The sequence below is a fragment of the Apaloderma vittatum genome, unplaced genomic scaffold (assembly GCF_000703405.1).
Source record: "Apaloderma vittatum isolate BGI_N311 unplaced genomic scaffold, ASM70340v1 scaffold2077, whole genome shotgun sequence".
In the NCBI taxonomy this organism is placed as follows: domain Eukaryota; kingdom Metazoa; phylum Chordata; class Aves; order Trogoniformes; family Trogonidae; genus Apaloderma; species Apaloderma vittatum.
Window position 1 is genome coordinate 1 of NW_009727605.1, and position 19,852 is coordinate 19,852.

General features: G+C 39.2%; 1 protein-coding gene across 1 annotated transcript in view; it reads right to left on the reverse strand.

Annotated features, from left to right (window-relative positions):
* Positions 1-623: 623 nt before the first annotated feature.
* Positions 624-19,852, reverse strand: part of LOC104267885 (early endosome antigen 1-like) — a gene marked incomplete at both ends in the record, with an annotated part of 42,094 nt that continues 22,865 nt past the window's right edge. The window contains 9 exons of the mRNA XM_009873715.1: positions 624-767; positions 1,190-1,345; positions 2,636-2,749; positions 4,112-4,312; positions 4,917-5,120; positions 5,353-5,472; positions 6,464-6,613; positions 10,655-10,993; positions 15,729-15,845. Of these exons, the coding sequence (XP_009872017.1) occupies positions 624-767; positions 1,190-1,345; positions 2,636-2,749; positions 4,112-4,312; positions 4,917-5,120; positions 5,353-5,472; positions 6,464-6,613; positions 10,655-10,993; positions 15,729-15,845 (1,545 nt within the window). The remainder of the gene's footprint in view (positions 768-1,189; positions 1,346-2,635; positions 2,750-4,111; positions 4,313-4,916; positions 5,121-5,352; positions 5,473-6,463; positions 6,614-10,654; positions 10,994-15,728; positions 15,846-19,852) is intronic.

Sequence of the window (19,852 nt, forward strand, 5' to 3'; positions counted from 1 at the left end):
GTACTGATCCTTGAGGGACTCCACTTCTCATTGGCTTCCACTTGGACACGGACCCATTAACAGCCACTCTTTGGGTGCTGCTGTCAAGCCAGTTCTTTATCGATCGAATTGTCCATCCATCAGTCCCTTTTTTTTTCAGCTTGGAGACCAGGATGTCATGCGCGACAGTGTCAAAGGCTTTGCTCAGGTCCAAGTAAATGACGCCAGTTGCTTTTACTTTGTCTACTGATGTTGTGACCTTCTCATAGAAGGCCACCAGGTTTGTCAGGCATGATTTGCCCTTGGTGAAGCTGTGCTGACTGTACCCAGTCACATCTTTGTTATTATTCTGCCTCTGCAGTGCCTCCAGGTGGATCTGCTCCATGATCTTACCAGGCTTGTAGGTGAGACTGACTGGCCTGTAGTTCCCTGGTTCATCCTTCTTTCCCTTTTTGAAAATGGGGATTATGTTTCCCTTTTTCCAGTCAGTGGGGACTTCGCCAGACTGCCATGGCTTGCTGATGAGAGGATATGAAATCCTCTGCTCCACTAAGAGTTGCCTCCTGTTCCATTTTTGCGGAGACCACTTTGTGGTAATAGTCAACGTCCCTCTCATTCTCCCTGATGTTTCTCAATGTACTCACCTCTTCCCTAAGCTCCATCATTTCATCTTGGAGCTGTGCTACTTGGCTGAGCAGGTCATCAACCTGCTCACACTGCGCGCAGCCATGGTCAGCATTGCCCCCCACTGCCAGTGAAAGGCTGTGACATTCCTCACAGCCTGTGGCCTGGATACCAATATGTATTTGGTTGAGTGTTGGGAGCACAGTTTTCCTCCTCTGAGTAGCCACCATCACTCCTTGAGTAAAGTGCAGCACCTCACCTCCTGCCCAACGAGCTGCAAACAGCTGCAGCACCCCTGTCACCGGGGTAGGTACAGTTAGTCTGCCCTGTGCTCTGTGGGCAAGGACTAGTCGCTGCCCTCCCCTGATAAACGGTGGGTGTTGCTGGCTCCAGCCCAGCTCTCTTAGCCCCCTCGCCTACCCCGGCACGATCTTATCCCGGCTTCCAAAAAGCCCCAAAAAAGAGCTTTTTGTCGACCCTTTTTGCTGCAGCTCCTTTCACCAGTGCAGTCTTACCTGCCCTGAAGCGGGTCACCGCAGAACTGACACCCATTTCTGTAAGCTCAGATACTGTATTCAGTACAAACCTTAAGCTGTCCCTCTAGCTCTTCAGTTTTCTGTTCTAAATAAAGACGTTTCTCTTTGTACTCTTTGAGATTGGCTTCCAGCTGAGCACAGTACTCCTGCTTGTCATTCAACTTAGCTGTAACCTGTTCCAGCTGAACGCTGACCTTATTTAACTCCTGAAGTAAAATAAAGACAAAGGTTGTTAGTTTTTAAATAAATTCCAAACATGACTGTCACATACCTTTTAAATATTCTAGTTGTTAGTTTTTAAATAAGTTCCAAATATGACTGTCACATACCTTTTAAATATTCTAACATGTGCAAATTAAAAGGGAAAACAACGTTTCTTTTTTATTCTAAGAGGCAGGAAATTGAGAGTGGGAAAAACAAACAGGTACACAAATTTTCTCTGTTAAACTGACAATATTTCTTTCAAAGCCTCAATATTCCTCTCAAACTTTACAGGCTGTGGGCTAAATCTTAACAAAGGTGTTTGAAATTATAAACAGAAGAGGAATGGTTGGTAACAAATGCACTAAATCCTGCACTTAGTACAACAATAATTAAAAATTAACACTACAAAACCTTTGAGAAAATTTTTACCATCTTCATGAAACCAAGCACTACCAAAGGGGAAAGCTAATGCCACAGAAACCATCAATTCTCCACATAACAGAGATGATTTCAAGCCAACTGGTTCAACACAAAGCAACGTAGTTTCCATGAGAGACATGAGCATATTCATCTCATAACCACTATGATAGCTACATCAAAGCTCACTGCACTCCAGCCAAGCTGATTTATTTGATTATTAATTATTTAATAGTTGCAAAAAGAGGTCTTCTGTTTATAGCAATTAATTACATTCTCATCCTAAAAAAAACAGCGCTATGTTAGCATCTGATGGATGTTTCCATGAAAACCACAGCAGCACTGATTCTAACAATGTAAATATTTGATTCAGCAGCTGCTGGAAAGCTTCACTAGGATTAACACACATTAACACACATTAAAACATGCAACTTTAACAAGTCTTTGGGTTTTTTGTGTCAGTTGGCACACAGATAATTACTTCTGAATACAGGCATCTGTATTTATCTAAATTTATCTAAATTTATCTAAATCTGCAATAAGAGTTAAGAGCTTTCACTTGTACCCAGTGTATTCTACAATCTTTTTTCTTTCCTAATATGCAGGTGATAATCGAATAATAGCCCAACAGGACAACTTATATTCTGAATCATAATTCTACACCAAGGAGTGGAGTCCCAAGTAAATTCGTTACACAGGAAAACATACTGGTACAGACTATAGCAAAAAAGAACTGAATACAATCACATAGGTGAAATATCTTAGCTGATGATTTCCTAATGCATATTCATGTGCTTATTTAGTTTGCAAACAGACTACTCCTAGATTTTTAGCAGCTTTTAAGGTAACATGGAAACTTTATACTTGCTTACAACCTGTTGCTTATCTTGCAGTGCGTGCTGAGCGGTGTCCAGATGATTCTGAAGATCCGCTCTTTGAGCAGCTTTCGATGCTTCTGCCGAAAGTAGCAATTCAGTCTTTGCTTTTACCTGAAAACAAGTTGCATTTCACTAAAACACCTATTTTAGTTTTTTATACTCATCAGTAAGTTTAATAAGAAAATCAGAAAATATTTTCCAGGTTTACAAAAATATCAGTTAGTTCTTACTTTGAGCTAAAAAAACCAATCAAACAAAAAAACTCACCTACCAGTCCCACTTATCTTCTATTCTAGGAAAATATTTTTACTTTAAAAAAAAGGAACAATGGGACAGACTTACTGCATCCACAAATGTGCATACCTTGATAATCTCAGACTACACACACATTTGAAGACCTCTACAATTTTCAAAAGTAAAAAAAGAATAGGAAATAATAAAAATATGCTTCTATGTGCATACTATCTCTCTCTCTTCTTATCTGTCTGTCAGGTAGCAACCCTCCTTTCTTCCAAAATACCCAGTAAGCAAAATTCAGAAGGCAGGTATGAGCAGTGTTGGTGCAGAGAGGCAATATCCAGGGTCAGTCACTATTGTGGCTTACTATTTTTCTACCCAACAGAAAAGCTACTTCTCTGAAGATTGTAAGGAAGCTCACAGTGCCTTAAAAAGCCATTGCTATAGTCCATACATGAGTCGGTTCTAGCTCCAACATCTTGGTGAAAGAAACATCCCAGATACTGTAGCAAAGCCCCGTAAAAATATCAAAAAGCTACATCAGAGGTTCCTAGACCTGTGTGGAAACTGAGTAACACTAATTCAAAAGACACCTCACTGTACTAATTCAACAACAGTTCTAGCTGCTCCACGTGTCTCGATGCGAGAACATAACAGCTACCAAACTTGGGATCAGATGTTATGTATGAACATAATCAGCAGCTTTTAGCTTAAGCAGCACTTAATAGTAGGAGAGTCCACTTTGAGTTCTTATGGGGGAATTTCCTTGATTAGCAAATCGACAACAAGGTGAGCCAGAGCTTTTTGGGGTTTTTTTTGACAAAAGATATGAGCATAGGAAATTTCTAGGCAACAGTAAGATCTTAGTGGCTCGGCAGACTCATTCTCATGCACAGAATCCAGGACTGGTAAGTGCAGAGTTTTGGATGGGTAATCATTACAATTACAAGAGACATTTAAGGACAGACTTTCCCAACTCAGTTATGAACCTTATGGGTTTTTCAATTTAAAAAACCCCACACCGATATAGACAAAAGCAACAGCAACAAAGCACTCGCCATCTATTGTTATTCTGAACCCCCTTAGAGCTTCCTCAATTTTACCTGCCTTATTCTACTTCATTTATCTATTAATGGAAACATGCAATTTTTCCCAGTTACTTTGTACCTTCTCTGGAGAGAACACAAAAATCACAAGCAGGATTTATCATCACCAGACGGTAGAGAGTTCCATTACCTGTACATCAAGTTGTGAAACTTTCTCTTTACTTTCATTTAGCTGGCTGGTTAGCTCAGTGATGTTTGTTTCCAGAGAAAGCACACGGTCTTGAGCAGCTCTTAGATGTGCCTTTTGCTCCTGCACTTGCTCGTGCAAATTCTCTTGGGCTTGTTTATGACTTTCTGATTGATTCTTCAGCTTCTCCGTCAGCTGAGTTACCTGCAGTGAATGAAAAAGAAAAAGAAAAAAAAGAGGTAAGTAGAAAAGAAGGCTGGAATAGCATGTCCAAGGAGGTCACGTATCTTTTGAATTTTCGCGTGTCTTGTCATGACTCTGGAGACTCTACACTATCATATTTCTCCTTCTTAACTGTTACAGTAAAGTTATACTAAACACAATACCAGAGTTTAAATAGGTTGCCAGCTTAAAATGGAAGCAAAAGGGAACTGTCAATTTGGACTTACTGTAACAAAATCAAAATACTGAGGAGACAACAGGTGCAGACTAAACTGAAATTTGGTGTTTAAAGCACGAATCAAACCTCTTTTTTAATATAAGAGAAAAAAGCTTGTATACTATTTGTAAGCACACACTACTAGCACATGTAGATAGGAAACATCTAGGAACTCCCTTCCCTGTGCTGATAGCAAGAAAGTCACCAAAACACAAGTCCTGTGAAATTTACAGTAAGATCTTTAAAGAAAGTATCAAAGAAAGAGCAAAGGACAGAAACAAACAGTGTCATAGCTGATGAGACAGAAATAAAGGAAAAAAGATTCAATAATGAGAATGAAAGAAAAGCAGCAAGTCTCCAAGTTCTTACCTGTATTTGCAATGCATGGTTTTTCTCTTGCAGCTGGTTAAGAACTGCAGTTTCTCCTTCACCAGCCTGAATTTTTGCATATAAGTCCTCTCTTTCCTTTTCTAGCAGAGAGATGTTTTCCTTGCTTTTTTGAAGCAAAGCCTCCAGATTTTGAATTTTTTGGTCCTTATCTCCAATTTGTCGTAGTACTTGCTCCAAATCATTCTAAAAAAATTGCATAATAGTTTCCTTATAGTTAAAGACCTTAGAAGTTATTCCTAATACATAAAATGTTGGATAAATTTATTAAAACACTTTCTTTATATTCTGTTTGAGATTTACAAGTTAATTTCTTGAAACTACGACAAGTCACACAAGTCACTTTTACAGAGAAAACATTTTTAAAGCAATGAAATCCTGAAAAACACTGTCACATGACAATATATAATTATGTCACCTGGGCTTCTCGTAGTTTTGCTGTGGTATTTTGCTGAAGTGTCTGCTGTTCCTGGTGCTGCTGTTTTGCCTTATCTAATTGATGCTGCAGTTCTGTGGAATTTGCTGCTTTTTCCTTTAGCTGAAAAAAAACCCCAAAAACTAAACAAGGAAAACCAACCAGATTATTAAATTAACAAGCATTGTTCAGTACACCAATAGTGCTCTATGTTCAAGCTAAAAGGCTTCAGTCTAGACATGAATATTTGAAAACTGGTATAAAAACAGAAGTGTGTAAAGCTAGTTAAAGAATCAAAATCTAACCAAAGCATTCATTACCATTAATAGGTGAGATTCTAAATCACAAGTAAGAACTTAAATAACAATCTGTCATATATATATTTTAGCTCTCAAAAGTCTAAAACATATAAGATTTTTAGTATGTTTTTTCCAATAGTTGTTAAGATGTAGCACAGCTGATAATATAGATACCTGTAAAACAACATTATTATTACTATTATTAGCAGTTTTAGTAGCAACTTAGCACTCTCTCCACTTCTACACTGGTCAAGGCTTTACAAATTAGCTGCAGAAAAGCTTTAAAGCTTTGACAACGTACCACTCAGATATGTGGCCACTCCCCATAGAGGCAGCAGAAAATCAGCAGCATATACAAGGTGCTCATTAAAACAAATAAAAATTAATAAAACAAGTGTTTTCTGCCCATTCACCCCACACAGGTTATTAACTATTTATGACCTGCTGTGCCATGTTTACATTTTCTTTATGTAGGGCTTTATCTTACAAAGATACCTACACAAAAAATTTTACTCGTATGGGCTTAGGTGCACCCAAGCCCTTTTTTCATAAAATCCTTAGACAAAGCTCATAAGCACAAAATGCACATCTTCTGCTCATCTGTAAAGCACCACAAACACAGATGCATCTAACGAAAAACACCTATAATGCAAGTGTTGTTCAAGCAGATTTTGACAATTTTACTGTAAGACTTTAATATTATTACTGAAATGAATTCCCCACAAGGACAAACTTTACGAACACCTGCACCATCACCACAAGTGTATATGCAGGCCACTATCAGAACAAACTAGAGTTGGCATAAAAGCCCGTACCTGCTCTTCAGCACGAGAAAGTTTTAACTGCAGATCTGCCACTTGCTGCTCTTTGTCCATCAGTTTCTCACTAGACAACTGCCTCTGCTCCTTGAGCCGCCCATGAGCTTCCCCTAACTGGCGCTCCGTTTCTAGAAGTTTACTGTGCAACTGCAAAAAAAGAAAAGTCAACCATTTTTTTAGTCAATCTTTAGCCAACAGCGCTGTATTTTAGACTTACTCTGTGCTGTGTTCACCCTAAGTTTTCATAACCCAGAGCTGAACAATTCCATGAGTTCCTGAAGTCACATACGTACATCGTACACCTCAGAAAGACAAATTATGTTAAAGCACAGCATCAGCTGCAGAAGCATGAACAAATATTCAGAAAAGCAGTTTGCAGGGACGCAGAAACATCCTCATTTACCTACAGAAGCTCTTCAATACGAGGCACGGCGTTTTAACAGAAACACAAAGAGGGCAACGCTTCAAAGACATAAGGACTATCATTTAAAAAGGTGATGCTCAGAGCAATCCCATCTTACAAAGCGCACACCTTCCCTCCTGCAGACCCAGTGGCTGAAGAACCACACGTTTGTCTGCTCTGCTGGTCACCTCAATACACTGTTCTGCACTGCTAGACTAGTAAGAGCATAGCTTTTGGCATGACTAGCCTGTATCAACAGCATTCATTCCCTGCAGAGAAGAGACCTTCAATGCAGGGTACATAGTAACTTTGGTGGCTTGCAGTCCAGCCTTTCCCAGCAGCGGAGAGCCAGTGGGGGGATGCACTCTTCCAGCTGGATATAAGCCTGCCCCCTCATTTTTTCGGTCATGAAAAGCAGTACTGCACTATCCTCAAAGTGCAAGGAGGGCCTTTTTGCTATCCAATGTCATAAAAAAATATCTCTTCAAAAAGCCAGCTGTTCTTCTACTTGAAACGGTCAATGCAAGTCCTGAGTTACCTCCTGCGTACTTCTACACGAACACATTCACGGATACAGAAACGAACTTTGAACTCAATGCCCCAACAAAGAATGGAGCAGGCTTTGTAGCACAGCAAGAACTTTTTCCAGGTATTGAGATGAATGAAGCATGCTTCCTTATGAACTTATGCCCAAGACCCTTGAACGATTCACTTTTTAATTCCAACTCAATGCCTTCAACATCCCTAATCTTTTCTCAGGCCCTCCGTGAATTCTGGACAAAAGGCAGCACAACCTTGCTGCTCACTGCCAGCCACCCCTTGTTGACCAGTTGGCTGCCTAGCAGGCCAGAAAAAGGAGCAGTGGCTTTGTTAACATTAAATCTTCCCCCACCAGGCATTGAGGGGGCGAGGCATGAATGTAAGTCTCTCTCCTTTACCCAGCTGCCTGTTTCCACAGTAATTTAACACTGAAGAACCTAATGCTGAAGACCTTTGGGCCATCTGTCAAGATCTAGCTGAAGTTATCAAACAAGGCAGAAATTGCAGGGGATGGAGACTGAGAAACAAATGTGTCTATGCTTTATTTTCTTAGGAAACTAAGCTGAATTATTTGTTTATAAGTCCACAAGCACAAAAACTGTGAATGAAAAGCTGTTCGGGATGTGGCCAAGATGCTGATTGCTAACTGTGACTGCACAGTTAAGGGAGAGGTAGAAGAGGGAGGGACAGAGCGAGGAAAGAGACCATAATCTCTCCTTTAGTAATCAAGAACATTTGTCTTTTTCTGCAGGAATCACTAAATTATTAATATTTATCCCTCACTAAATATATAAACGAGATGGAGGAAAAATATCTAATGAAGAAAGGGTGCAACAAGATAACTATTGTAACTATTCATGGTTATGTTGATACTAGGAGAAAATATTTGGAAAGGAAGAAATCAGCAAACAAAATTTAACTAAAGTCACTTTTATTACAGGCACACTTAAGTTTATTTGAAAGGCATGAAGATTGACTTCAAGTAAACAGAACCACAAAATGCAGGACTAACCTATGTTAGAGAATACAAAAATCATAAGCAAATATTTAGACTCTCAAAGATACAATCAAGTAGATTCAAATTTTCTCAACAACAAACTTAACCAGACATGTATCTGTTCAAATGCCTTTTGAGAAGATGGCAAGGATTCTTCAAGAATGTGGTTTGACTAAACAACTGCATTCATTGTGCCAAGATAAACTATTGGACTACATGCATATACAAATAATTCCATTAAAGTATTAAGTGAATAAATTCAAGAAATTTAGTCTTTTCATGACATTAATAACTGAACTCTTGTTTGAAGGGAGAAAGAGGCTTCAATTTTATTTTATACCATGCATGAAGGGGTTTTTTTCCCTCACTATTGTTTTACAACACAATTCTAAAACACATCCTGAGATCCACCAGCTTGGTCACGTTTTCTTGCCTACACTGTCTTCCTTCCCAACGGTATCACTAGAGAATGTGTCAAGTCTCCATCTCCTTTCACAGGAATTCATTCAGCAATGCTTTATTCACCTTCCTCCTCCTTCATCTTCCCACCCCAAAAATCCTTCCTGAACGTGGCCTCTCAGGCTGAAGCCAGATTTCAGGTCAACCTCTTGGCTGTGCTTTGAAATTTGCACACGTTGCCTTGGCAGACTGAGGCAGTTTTACCGAGCAAGGCGTCCTAAGCAGATAACTAATACAATTATCTTCTCCTCTTCCCTGACAGAAGATTGATGGGAGACGGAAAGTCATTCTGGGGAGGTAATATATATATATAATGAAGTTTTGCCAAGCCATGTTTCTTCCAAGATAAACTATACACACACAGCTTGCAACTTAATCTATTTCAGATTTGACAAAGAGTTGAAAATTGAGAAACACTCACTTTAAAATGATAAAGCTTCAGTGAGAGATTAAAAAAACAGATAATTTATTCCATCTTAGGACTGGACATGATTCCTGACGCACAAATATTTCCCCAGTCTAACAGATTACTCCCCAAAACAACACATAAAACAGAGTTCAGCCAGCCTCAAATTTCAGTATTCTCAATTTTATACAAAAGTCCTGCTTCCACAACTCACTGGACTCAGCAGAACAATACATAAACAGTGCAGGGGGACGCATGCTCTGGGTGTTCTCATAGCTATCAGCAACGTAAAGAGGTGGTGTTTGTGGAAAGACACAAACAAAATAAATATAAAATGAAGATTCACTTTTCTCAAATTTCCTACAGAACAGTAAAATTACAACTAGAAATGATACTATTTCTGATACTCTACCTAATTTTGTTTTTCATAGAATCATAGAATGGCCTAGGCTGTAAGGGAACTTAGAGATCATTTAATCCAACCTCCCTGTCATGGGCAGGGACACCTTTTTCTCATAACCTCAATTCATTATGGCTTCAGCTACTTTACTGAACCAGAATAAATAACCTTCCTGACTTCTTAGGATTTGTCTATTACCATATTTGTCATTGAAACTCAATATTCTGGGTTGTTCTCTCATTTGACAATACTTCCCTTATTTCAGGGAATGCATCAACAAAAAAAGGGGAGGGGAAATGTTGTAGGGTGAAAGAAGAGTTCATTTAACACTAAGAGAAAAAAGGTAGGCAAAAAACCTGTCTCAGATAAGCTAAAGCCTTTTTATTCATGTACAAGAAAAAGCGAAATCGGAACATGAGAAATAAGATACAAAGTTTATGCTCATTCAATCTTAACCTTCAAAACTGAAACTATAAAGATAGTTTTAAGGAGAGCTCCAGATAGAATAGAATTAGTAAAATGTTTCCCTTTCATTTCTGAGAAATTATACTACAGATAAACAGGAAAAAAAATGCAGAAAGGTGGTTTTAACTGGAGATCTTGCTGAGTTTGACTGTGACACAGGGGCTACAACAATCCTTATTTGCCCCTTACAAGAGTTTGAACCTACTAAAAAGATTCAGATATGACAATAAACAAATACCAAAGACTTTCTGCACTCTTCTTACAGCCTCTTTTTTACTCCTGTTCTTTTCTTTACACGTCTAAGGAGAAGAGGTGATCGCATTTCATTCTCTGCAGTGTTAGGAGGAATGCTTTATATTTATTCAAATACAACTACTTGTTAGTTACACTCCTTCAATAAGGAAATGCAAGTGCATATGCATGAAAAATATGCATGTATCATTTAAAAAAAAAAACCTAAAGGGATGGTTGAAGGAACCACACCAATAGGATCGTCTGGGAACCTTATGGAACCTTACCTGACTGAGCTCGCTTTGGAGTTGCAGCCCATGCTGCTCTTTTTCCTCCCTCTGCTGCTGAAGCTGTTTACATTCCGCCTTGAGATGCTGGTACTTTGTCTCTACTTCGGACAATTCTTCTTTCAGTTTCTGGCTTGTTTCCCCCTTCTCACCTAGCTCTGTCTGTAATCTCTGTATGGAGGCTTCAGACGCAGACAGCTTTGCCTGAAGCTGCTGGCAGTCCAGGTCTTTCTGGTGAAAGCTTGCCTGCACGTTCCTCTTACTCACAGATACTTCATTGTGTTTTTCTTCTAGCTGGGTGTAGTCCTGTTCTTTCTTCAGCAGCTTCTCAGTCAGACTCTACAAAAGAGTTACACAGCAATTCAAGTGTAATTCTGTTCACAGCTGTTCAATCCATTATTCAGATTTCTTCCCCAGTCTCAGAAACATTATTAAAGAAAGTATTGACCTCTATGTCATACTACACAAGTTGAATTCTAGAGCCCATAGAGCACACGGTTTCAACTGGAAATACTGTTTTTCATATTCTCACACAATGCCGCTTCCTCTTACTGAGGAATCCACATAAACTCAATTTCTGTATCCTGAAGACTAATTTGCTTTCCCTGAATGTTCAAATTCTAGGTTATTTCAACTGCATTTGATTGGGGAAAAGAAACAGCAATCTGAGTTGTCAGTATACAGAAAGTTTTCACATACCGCTGTCCTTCACACAATTCCCTAAGCAACAACATTTGTAGCTTAATTCTTTTCTAATCCCATGCAGTCATCATGGTCATTTTGCAAGCATCCTAATTTTGCCCTGTCACTACATTTAACAGCATGATCTGCTATCCAAATTATAGAAGAAAACATTGGAAAACTAATAAAATCAGTGATGCTGATAAATCAGAGAATGAAACACTCATGATTTAACCTTCATTTTACAGGATCATTTCTTCACATTTTAACTCATACCACCTAATTTCCTTGCATACAAATCACCTCAAAGAAGATGGTTGCTTTGAATCTGAAAACACTAAAAATTTCGATTCCCTAAAGGAAAGACATGAACATTGCTGAGTGTCAAGATTTTAACTACCACATTAAAAACAGTAAATATTGCAGGGTGTAAGGTCATACTATCAAATTTACATGCTGAGACAAATATTGGGGGGGGAATTGTTTCCAGGTAATTTTCAGCTATTGCATAATGGTATTTATCAGCTTTCATGAACTCAGCAAAATTATATCCAGACAGAAATTAAATATCTTAATGGGTAAGACATAATTCCAGGAAGTTTGGGGTTTCCCCCAAGCTTAGCTGAGGCACTAACTAGAATTTCAGAGACCTTCAGGCAGGATGAAGAAGCCATGAAAATATTTTGATTTTCCAGTGGCACATTTCAAAGCATAGACATACAGCTGCAGGGAGGCCCCGGTCATCATCCAACCCAGGTAATTCATCCCATCTTCTTGAAGTGTACCAGCAGGTTCCCTTTACTGTGGCATCTTACTGATACCCGTGTCAGTGGAGCATTACTATGCACATCTTCTAATTGCTTGCGTTCTTCCTGCAGTTTCAGTGACTACTATATTCTTTAGTGACTCTTTCAATTAAAGTACAGAAGAATAAAGAACACTTCTAGGATGTCAGCCTGAAAAAAACACCACCACTGAGGTCAGCCTTATCTATCAGAAACTCAGATGATTCTTCAACTTTGGAATAACACGGTTCCAAAGATCACAGAATCATAGAATGGCCTAGGCTGGAAGGGACCTTAGAGATCATCTAGTCCAACCTCCCTGTCATGGGCAGGGATGCCACCTCTCGACTAGACCAGGCAACACATGGGGACTGAGCAGGAATCGAACCTGCGACCTCGGTTTTGTCATTATTATCAGCACCGCGCTCAAACCAGTGAGCTAACCGGCCCCCAAGATAAGATAGTGTTGCAATTCTCACTATGCTGGGCATCTTAAAAGTGCACTTCTGTGCAACATCCAGGGATGAAACTTGTTCTGCCAGAAGAAAAAAGCTGTAAAATTATTCAAGTTGAACAGTTTTGTTCTTTACAGATTTTAACAAATTATTATTTTATTAGTCATTGTAAATGATATATGGATGTTTCTACGTTACAATTGTGATAAAATAAACAGAAGAATCTATAAAAAGAAGAGAGGTTAGAAAACAAGCAGTCTAGCAAATGACAACTCTAGCAGTCCAGTAACTCATGTGAGAACAAATAAAATTAATGCCCTATGTGTCCATTTAAAGAAAAACATTGTAAAGCATACGACTTGGCCAAAAATTCTGGCTCAGGGCTGAAGTTTGGCTATTGAATTCTAGTGCTGAAGTAGCATAGTTTGAAGTGTTTCTTGAAAAATAAAAAGATTTGTTGCTGTTTCAGGTATGCAGAATTTTTTATCTATGCATATATAAAATGTAAGAATAGAGAAGATACAGAGCATACTAAGGCCAGGGGCCATCTTTACCTCCTGAAGTCAGGGGCCATCTTTACCTCCTGAAGTCAGGGGCAAGGCTCCTCCTGCTTTTAAAATATATTTCACCCTCGGAATATAAAGTTGCAATTCCTTTTTTATTAAAAAGAGGAATGACTGGACAGCATCATTAACATTCATACTGAATACTGTTCCTGAAATACCAACACACCACAGAACCTTCATCATAGCTGGGCAAGACAGAGCTAATGTATTAATCTTATTACTGTATAACTCTAGAGATCATCTAGTCCAACCCCACTTCCAGAGCAGGATCCCCTAGGGCAGCCACACAGGAACGTGTACAGGTGGGTTTTTAAAGTCTCCAGAGGAGATTCCACAACCTCCCTGGGCAGCCTGTGCCAGTGCTCTGTCACCTCACAGTAAAAAAGTTTTTCCTCGTGTTGAGGTGGAACTTCCTATGTTCTAACTTAAATCCATTATTTCTTGTTCTATTGCTGGGCACCACTGAGAAGAGATTATCTCCTTCCCCTTGACACCCTCCCCTCAGATATTTATATACGTTAATAAGGTCCCCTCTCAGCCATCTCCTTTCAAGACTAAACAGCCCCAGTTCTCTCAGTCTCTCTTCACAGGAGAGACGTTCAGGTCCCTTAATCATCCTCGTAGCTCTCCTTTGGACTCTCTCCAGTAGGTCTCTGTCCCTCTTGAATTGGGGAGCCCAAAACTGGACACAGTATTCCAGGTGTGGTCTCACCAGGGCAGAGTAGAGGGGGAGGAGAACTTTCCTAGACCTGCTGGACACTTTTCTTAATGCACCTCAGGATCCCATTGGCTCTCTTGGCCACAAGGGCACATTTCTCTCCCATGGACAACTTACTGTCCACTAGGCACTGAACAATGAACTCTGTGGTAACTGATCTAATTTCAGAGCAGTTACTTCACTTAAAGGTTAGAAACTGTATATAGGTTAGAAACCCTGTAGATAATGTGACACAACTTTCCCAAAAAAGAAAACAAACCCCACATGCAATGGGTTTAGAATTAAGAGTCTTATACTTCAAGGAATATGCTTGTTCTACACATCACTGGTGTCTGCAAGGCAAGTAAAGCCTTTATAACTGAAGGAAAGGCAGTTCCTGTTGGTCTCAGAGAACTGATCTTATCTACTTGTCATCTGCTCTCCTCAGCGTAGCTCCTGAAAATACAAGAAACAGCTTGCTTGCTTGCTTGAGGTTGTACATGAGCTTGAAAAACTCTGCATTGCAATGGAATTCTAAGCAGATGTTATGTATCAAAGTTCAACATATCCTATCCTGCACTAATGCCTCCTCCCTCCTCCCTGATATCTTCTTCAAGGACGGCAAACTGTCCAAAGTGGGAGCAACTTCTGTTATTTGGGAAGCTAGTCTTACACTTTCCAATCCTAGGTCCAAGTCCTCCAGGGCCAAGATTCCCTGGTTAGCACACCAGTCTTACAGATACTGCTTTCCAAAAACCCGCATAAAGAGGTAGCTGCAAACTGCTTTAAGTCACTGAAACCAAAAGAAGAAAAGTAGCTCGTTGCCACTCTTCTTCCTATTACTCACATTGTGTTTGGCATTAATCTGACATAGCAGAGGACTCTCTTAAAAGTCTGGTTATCTTATGCATCAGTCTGTTTCACTTTACGTTGTTAAAGGAATAGCAATATATTCAGGCAAGGGCTCTATACCGTATAGGAATAATTTTGCCAAAAGTTTGATTTGGTGCTGCTGGTCTGCGGAAAAGTACACTATGACAATTCTCATCATCTCAGTTTTACACCTGATTCAATGAGCCAAACTGAGAGTCATCCTACTAAAGCGAAGCTACCAAATTTAATTGCACCGTCTTGGGTTTTTTTGTAAATGCTGCTTTAATGTTAGATTACATTAAATATATGCTGTTCAGTCCCTGTCCTTTCCTCTTTTCCAAGACTGGAAAGGTTGCTGATAAACACACATATGTAATGTGTACAGTTCATACAGGCTGTTATATATATACACACAACAAAAAAAGCAGGATGTGTCTTTCTCCTTTTCTGCTTTCCTCCCTTACCTTCATTTATCCCAAAACAGAGGCTTTCTTAAGGCAAATACAAAACACAGCAAGGTCTCATGGTATACTCATAATCTGAGAAGCTTCTGGAGTTTATTTCAATTTTCTACCATTAATGACTGACAGAAAGCCAGCAAACATGACAGATGCACAATTAAAAAGCTAAGGAACACGAAGATCAACAAAGAGAGCTCAAAACATCTTCTGAACTACAATTTTTAGGCAAATGTTATAATACTTCAAAGGGTAGTGCTTTCCCCTTTACACATGTGAAGTGGCAACACCCTTTAATGATAAGTAAGCATGAACAGCAACAACTAGAAATCTGCAATCAGAAAAGCCCTGAGGATTTCAGTTGTCACATACTGATGACTGTTAAAATTTGCTTGCACGTTACAATACCTCTCATGTCAAGCAAAACGGTTAAGCAATTCTCAGCTTCTGCAACACCAAAAAGTGTTTTGTTACAGTCTGCAGTGCTTCCCAAGGTAATGTGTGATGTGTTTTCATTTTAACGTGAACTGACAAGCATAGGAAATAAAACCATTCTCACCTGTTTTTTCTGTTCTAGCTCTTTGACTGAACTTTGAAGTTTCTGCAGCTCCTGAACATACACAGCTACCTCCTGAGGTCCTTTGGCAAGTTCGGCTCTTAACTGGTTAATGGTAGCCTGAACAGACAAACAAGAAAATCAATTTTAAACAAAGCTTTGCATGCATAACCCAACAAAACCAAGATGTCTGGCAGCAAAGTAAAAAGCATCTCGTAAACAAATCAACACCTTAAGAAAAAAATCACCTGCAAACTAATCTCAGAGCACCATCAGCTACAGAAATATCACTGAGTATAATTTCCCAGCTGTCCTACCATGTCCTATCTCAGAAGACAAAAATTGGCACCAGTCAACAGAAAATGCCAGACTGAGCCCACAACCAATGAAAATCACAACAGATTACCCATTAATCTCCCGCTCCAGGTGAAACCCTCCCAAGTCATTGCAGTTACATGACCAAAATCTTTGCCTTCCTGGTAAGGAAAACATCCTGAAAAAGGCCTCAGTCTGGTATCTGAGACTAGAATAGTTTTGCTCGGAAGAGACCTTCAAGATCTTTGAGTCCGACCTATCAACATGAACGATGCAAATGTTGTGTGTGACTTCTGGACACATCAACCCTGCAGGTCAGCCTCACCAGGGGAACAATACCACCCCATTAAACAGGATTGCTGCAAAACAAAACATATCAATGACTGCACAACGTTTTAATGCAGTAATGGAAGGAAACAAGAAAAGCACTTTCTATGGGTAACAATAGCTGCCCTAAAGCATGCTGTGTACGAATGCACTCACTTTGAATACACTACGTAATAGTGACCTTTTTAAGGAAGTTTTCTTTCTTATTGTTCTCACCATCACAGTTTTCAACACAAATGTATAAATGCTGAATTCAAGAATGAATTAAAGCAGAACACAAGCAACAGACAATAAACCTACTATTTACAACTGTCCTACAGAAAAAGGAAGACCAAGGAGACCCTATGGACACATTACGTGACTACATGTATTAATTCCAACTTTCTGTAAGGCTGTGCTTTATGAGGCTGTTTCTTTACAGACCTGTTAGTTAAAACGTATCCTGAGATCTTTCTTTGGCAGACAAACATTCCAGGATGCTTTCAGAAAACAGAATATGGATATTTAACTATTGACAGAATATAATGCAGAAAACATGCAGAAGCTTGCTAAGGCCACCGATGCAGCCTTTCAAACTAGAATTACAATTTATATTTATAAAGACACATTTCTCCGATTTACAATTCTTTAAGCACATCCCACATTTCATTCCTAACATGGAAATATACCATGGATGAACAGTCATTCCTGATATTGTCTGGTTGATGTGTCTGTATGATTAATGAACCAATAAGCAATAAGGAATGTATCTGTTTAACAAGCTCTTGAAATTATCTTGATACAACAGAAATCTACCATAAGAATAAAAAGCTTTCCAAAAATATCACCTCAAATTTAAGTGCCTCCATTAGAAAGCAGAAAAAATAAAGTGGATGGATGGATGAAAGACAGAAATACGCAGTCACAAAAGCTGTTAGTAGACAGACTTGCTCAAATTTGTTTTCAGATACGAGGGTGTTTTTAATGCCTTTGCTTAGTGGGGAAAAAAACAAACAGTCCTAGTTTTATTAAATTTACCCATAATTTAATCTACTAATCTTGTTTAATTCTGTAGGCACTCAAGCTAACAATCAAGCCTAGGCCCAGTATTTTATGAAGATTTATCAGATACTGAAACGAATCCCAATCTGCAGAGATTCATAGAAATGCTTAGCTCCACAGCAGTGCAGCTGTTTTCATAATGTGTTTACCATGCAGGAGTCACCATAATGAAAAACTAAACAGATCAGAACAAACATTCATCTGAGAGATCTAGAAACCAGGGTTTCAGGTACAACTCTGAAACAAGACATAAACACCCAACAGAAAAAAAAAATTAAAATAAAAAACAAGCAGTGAATACATTTAAGTGACAACTGTAGAACTATACTATGCTTCACATCTCTCTCCTGCAGCATTTGAAGATGCACATATAGGGTTACAATGATCTTTGCTATTCTCTTCACTCACACCATATATTTCACTAATTTTAAAGACATCTCACTTCAGAAATCAATATTAATATATGTATCCTCAGCTAGCTTGGCAAAATAGCCAAGGATGGCATAAGAACCACTTTATACTTTCAACCCTTGAGGTGATATTAAAGACCAAAGCTAAGACAAAACATGGTCAAACTTTTATGGCCAGAACTGTACCCATTCTGCCAATGAAAGACTTCCATTTCTTATTTTCTTACAGCTAGCACTTTTCACATTGTGTTTAAGAAAAGCAGAAAAGCTTTCATCACTATGCCTTTGACTAACTTTTTTTTTTTTAAAGAAGTCTAATCTGTCACTTTATATCGTCAGAAAAGCGCTTTTTTTTTATGGCTATTGCTGCCATATACTGGAATTAAGCAGAGCAGACAGTACCACTTCTGAGAAGAACCAGACTGCCCCTGCTTACCATGTTCCGCCGTGCAGCTACTTGGTCTTCCCTGGTTCAGCCTACACACTGATGATACTACACAGACATCTGATATAATAATTGCTGCAACGTAGTTTAGAATCCTTCCATACATCTAAGACTTTTATATGAACACAGCTACGGGAATCCAAGCAGCCTTCTCCTCGATCTACCATTACTTCCAAGAAGAATGAAGAAACCTTCTTCACTTGTCTTTTTCTTCCTGTTTAAGGCTGTACTTTAAAGCTACATTTTAAAGTGGCTAGTTATGTCAAAACCTAAACATATCTAATGTGGGGGAAGAGGATCAATTCATGCTTCTGTGAAAATGTTTTAAGATGAAAGACTTTTGTTATGCCCATGTCCCTATGCCATTTTATCTTCACATGAAAACTAAGCATCAAAAACCACAAAAGACTACAGAGACAGTATTTTGAAATGAAATCTAAATTCTGCAGCATAGTTGTGGGATCTTACAGTTAAAACCAAATTACAATTATGCAGCAACTTACATGGCCACATAACCACATTATATTCGTAACTCCAACTGTGATATTCCTTTTTTCACATCTGATGAAGCTCTTGGCATACTTGAAAACAATGGTAGATTCATGTTTGGTACAATACTGTATCCTTGTACAATTCCTGGAGCTCAACATATCTGTTGGGGGGGGAGGCAGGAGGGAAAGCCTTGAGGGTTTTAAAATAATGCTGGGCAGTGCTTTTCTACAGCTCTGCAGCACAAATGAAGAACTAGAAAGTTAAAGCAGCAGTTCTGAAATCCAGGGCACATGAAACCCCAGAAAAAAAAGACGTCAGAAATTCTTCACATCTACAGATCTCAAAAGGACAGGGGATACCAGGAGTCCTGCGGAAACTCTAGGCATTCCCCTTATGTAAGCTGGGGAATTCTGCAAGGACCACTCTTCACTAGGGACCATAGCTCTGCATTGACGAATTTTGCCGGCATTGCTGGGGGGACAGCAAAACAGGGGGAGGGCAAAACTGAAAGGTCTCAAACACAGCTGATGGACAGTCTTCAGTAAAGACTGTTACACTGTCAATTCATCCATTCGTAAAACTATACCGACCAACCCTGCAGTGAGACGCAACAGTGCCCAATAAGGGAACTCTGCCGGTATGGATTTACCAACTCTGCAGTAGAATCATATAATCACAGAGTTTAGAAATGACCTTTAAGATCATCAAGTTCAACCTACAGCCCTACACCACCGTAACACTAAACCATGTCCTAAAGTGCCACATCCAACCATTTTTTAAATACGTCCAGGGATGATGATTCCACCACCTCCTTTGGCAACTCATTCCAAAAACAAATCACATGTTAGGCAAAAGCCTGCTTCATGATACAGTATTTTTGTCAGGATTTCTTGCCATTATCGCTGTCAGAGATTTCCCTCATCATCATGATAAATGACAGGCTTTAGCCAAGAGTGATCTGAGACACTTTGAGGAGTAAGGTTCGTAAAGATCCAAGTCTGAGCTGTTGCATCCCTTTGGATGGAAGCAGAAGTGTTCACTGGTGGAAAAGCAGAGGAACCAAACCCACGAAAACCAGATACTTGCTGTAGGAGAGG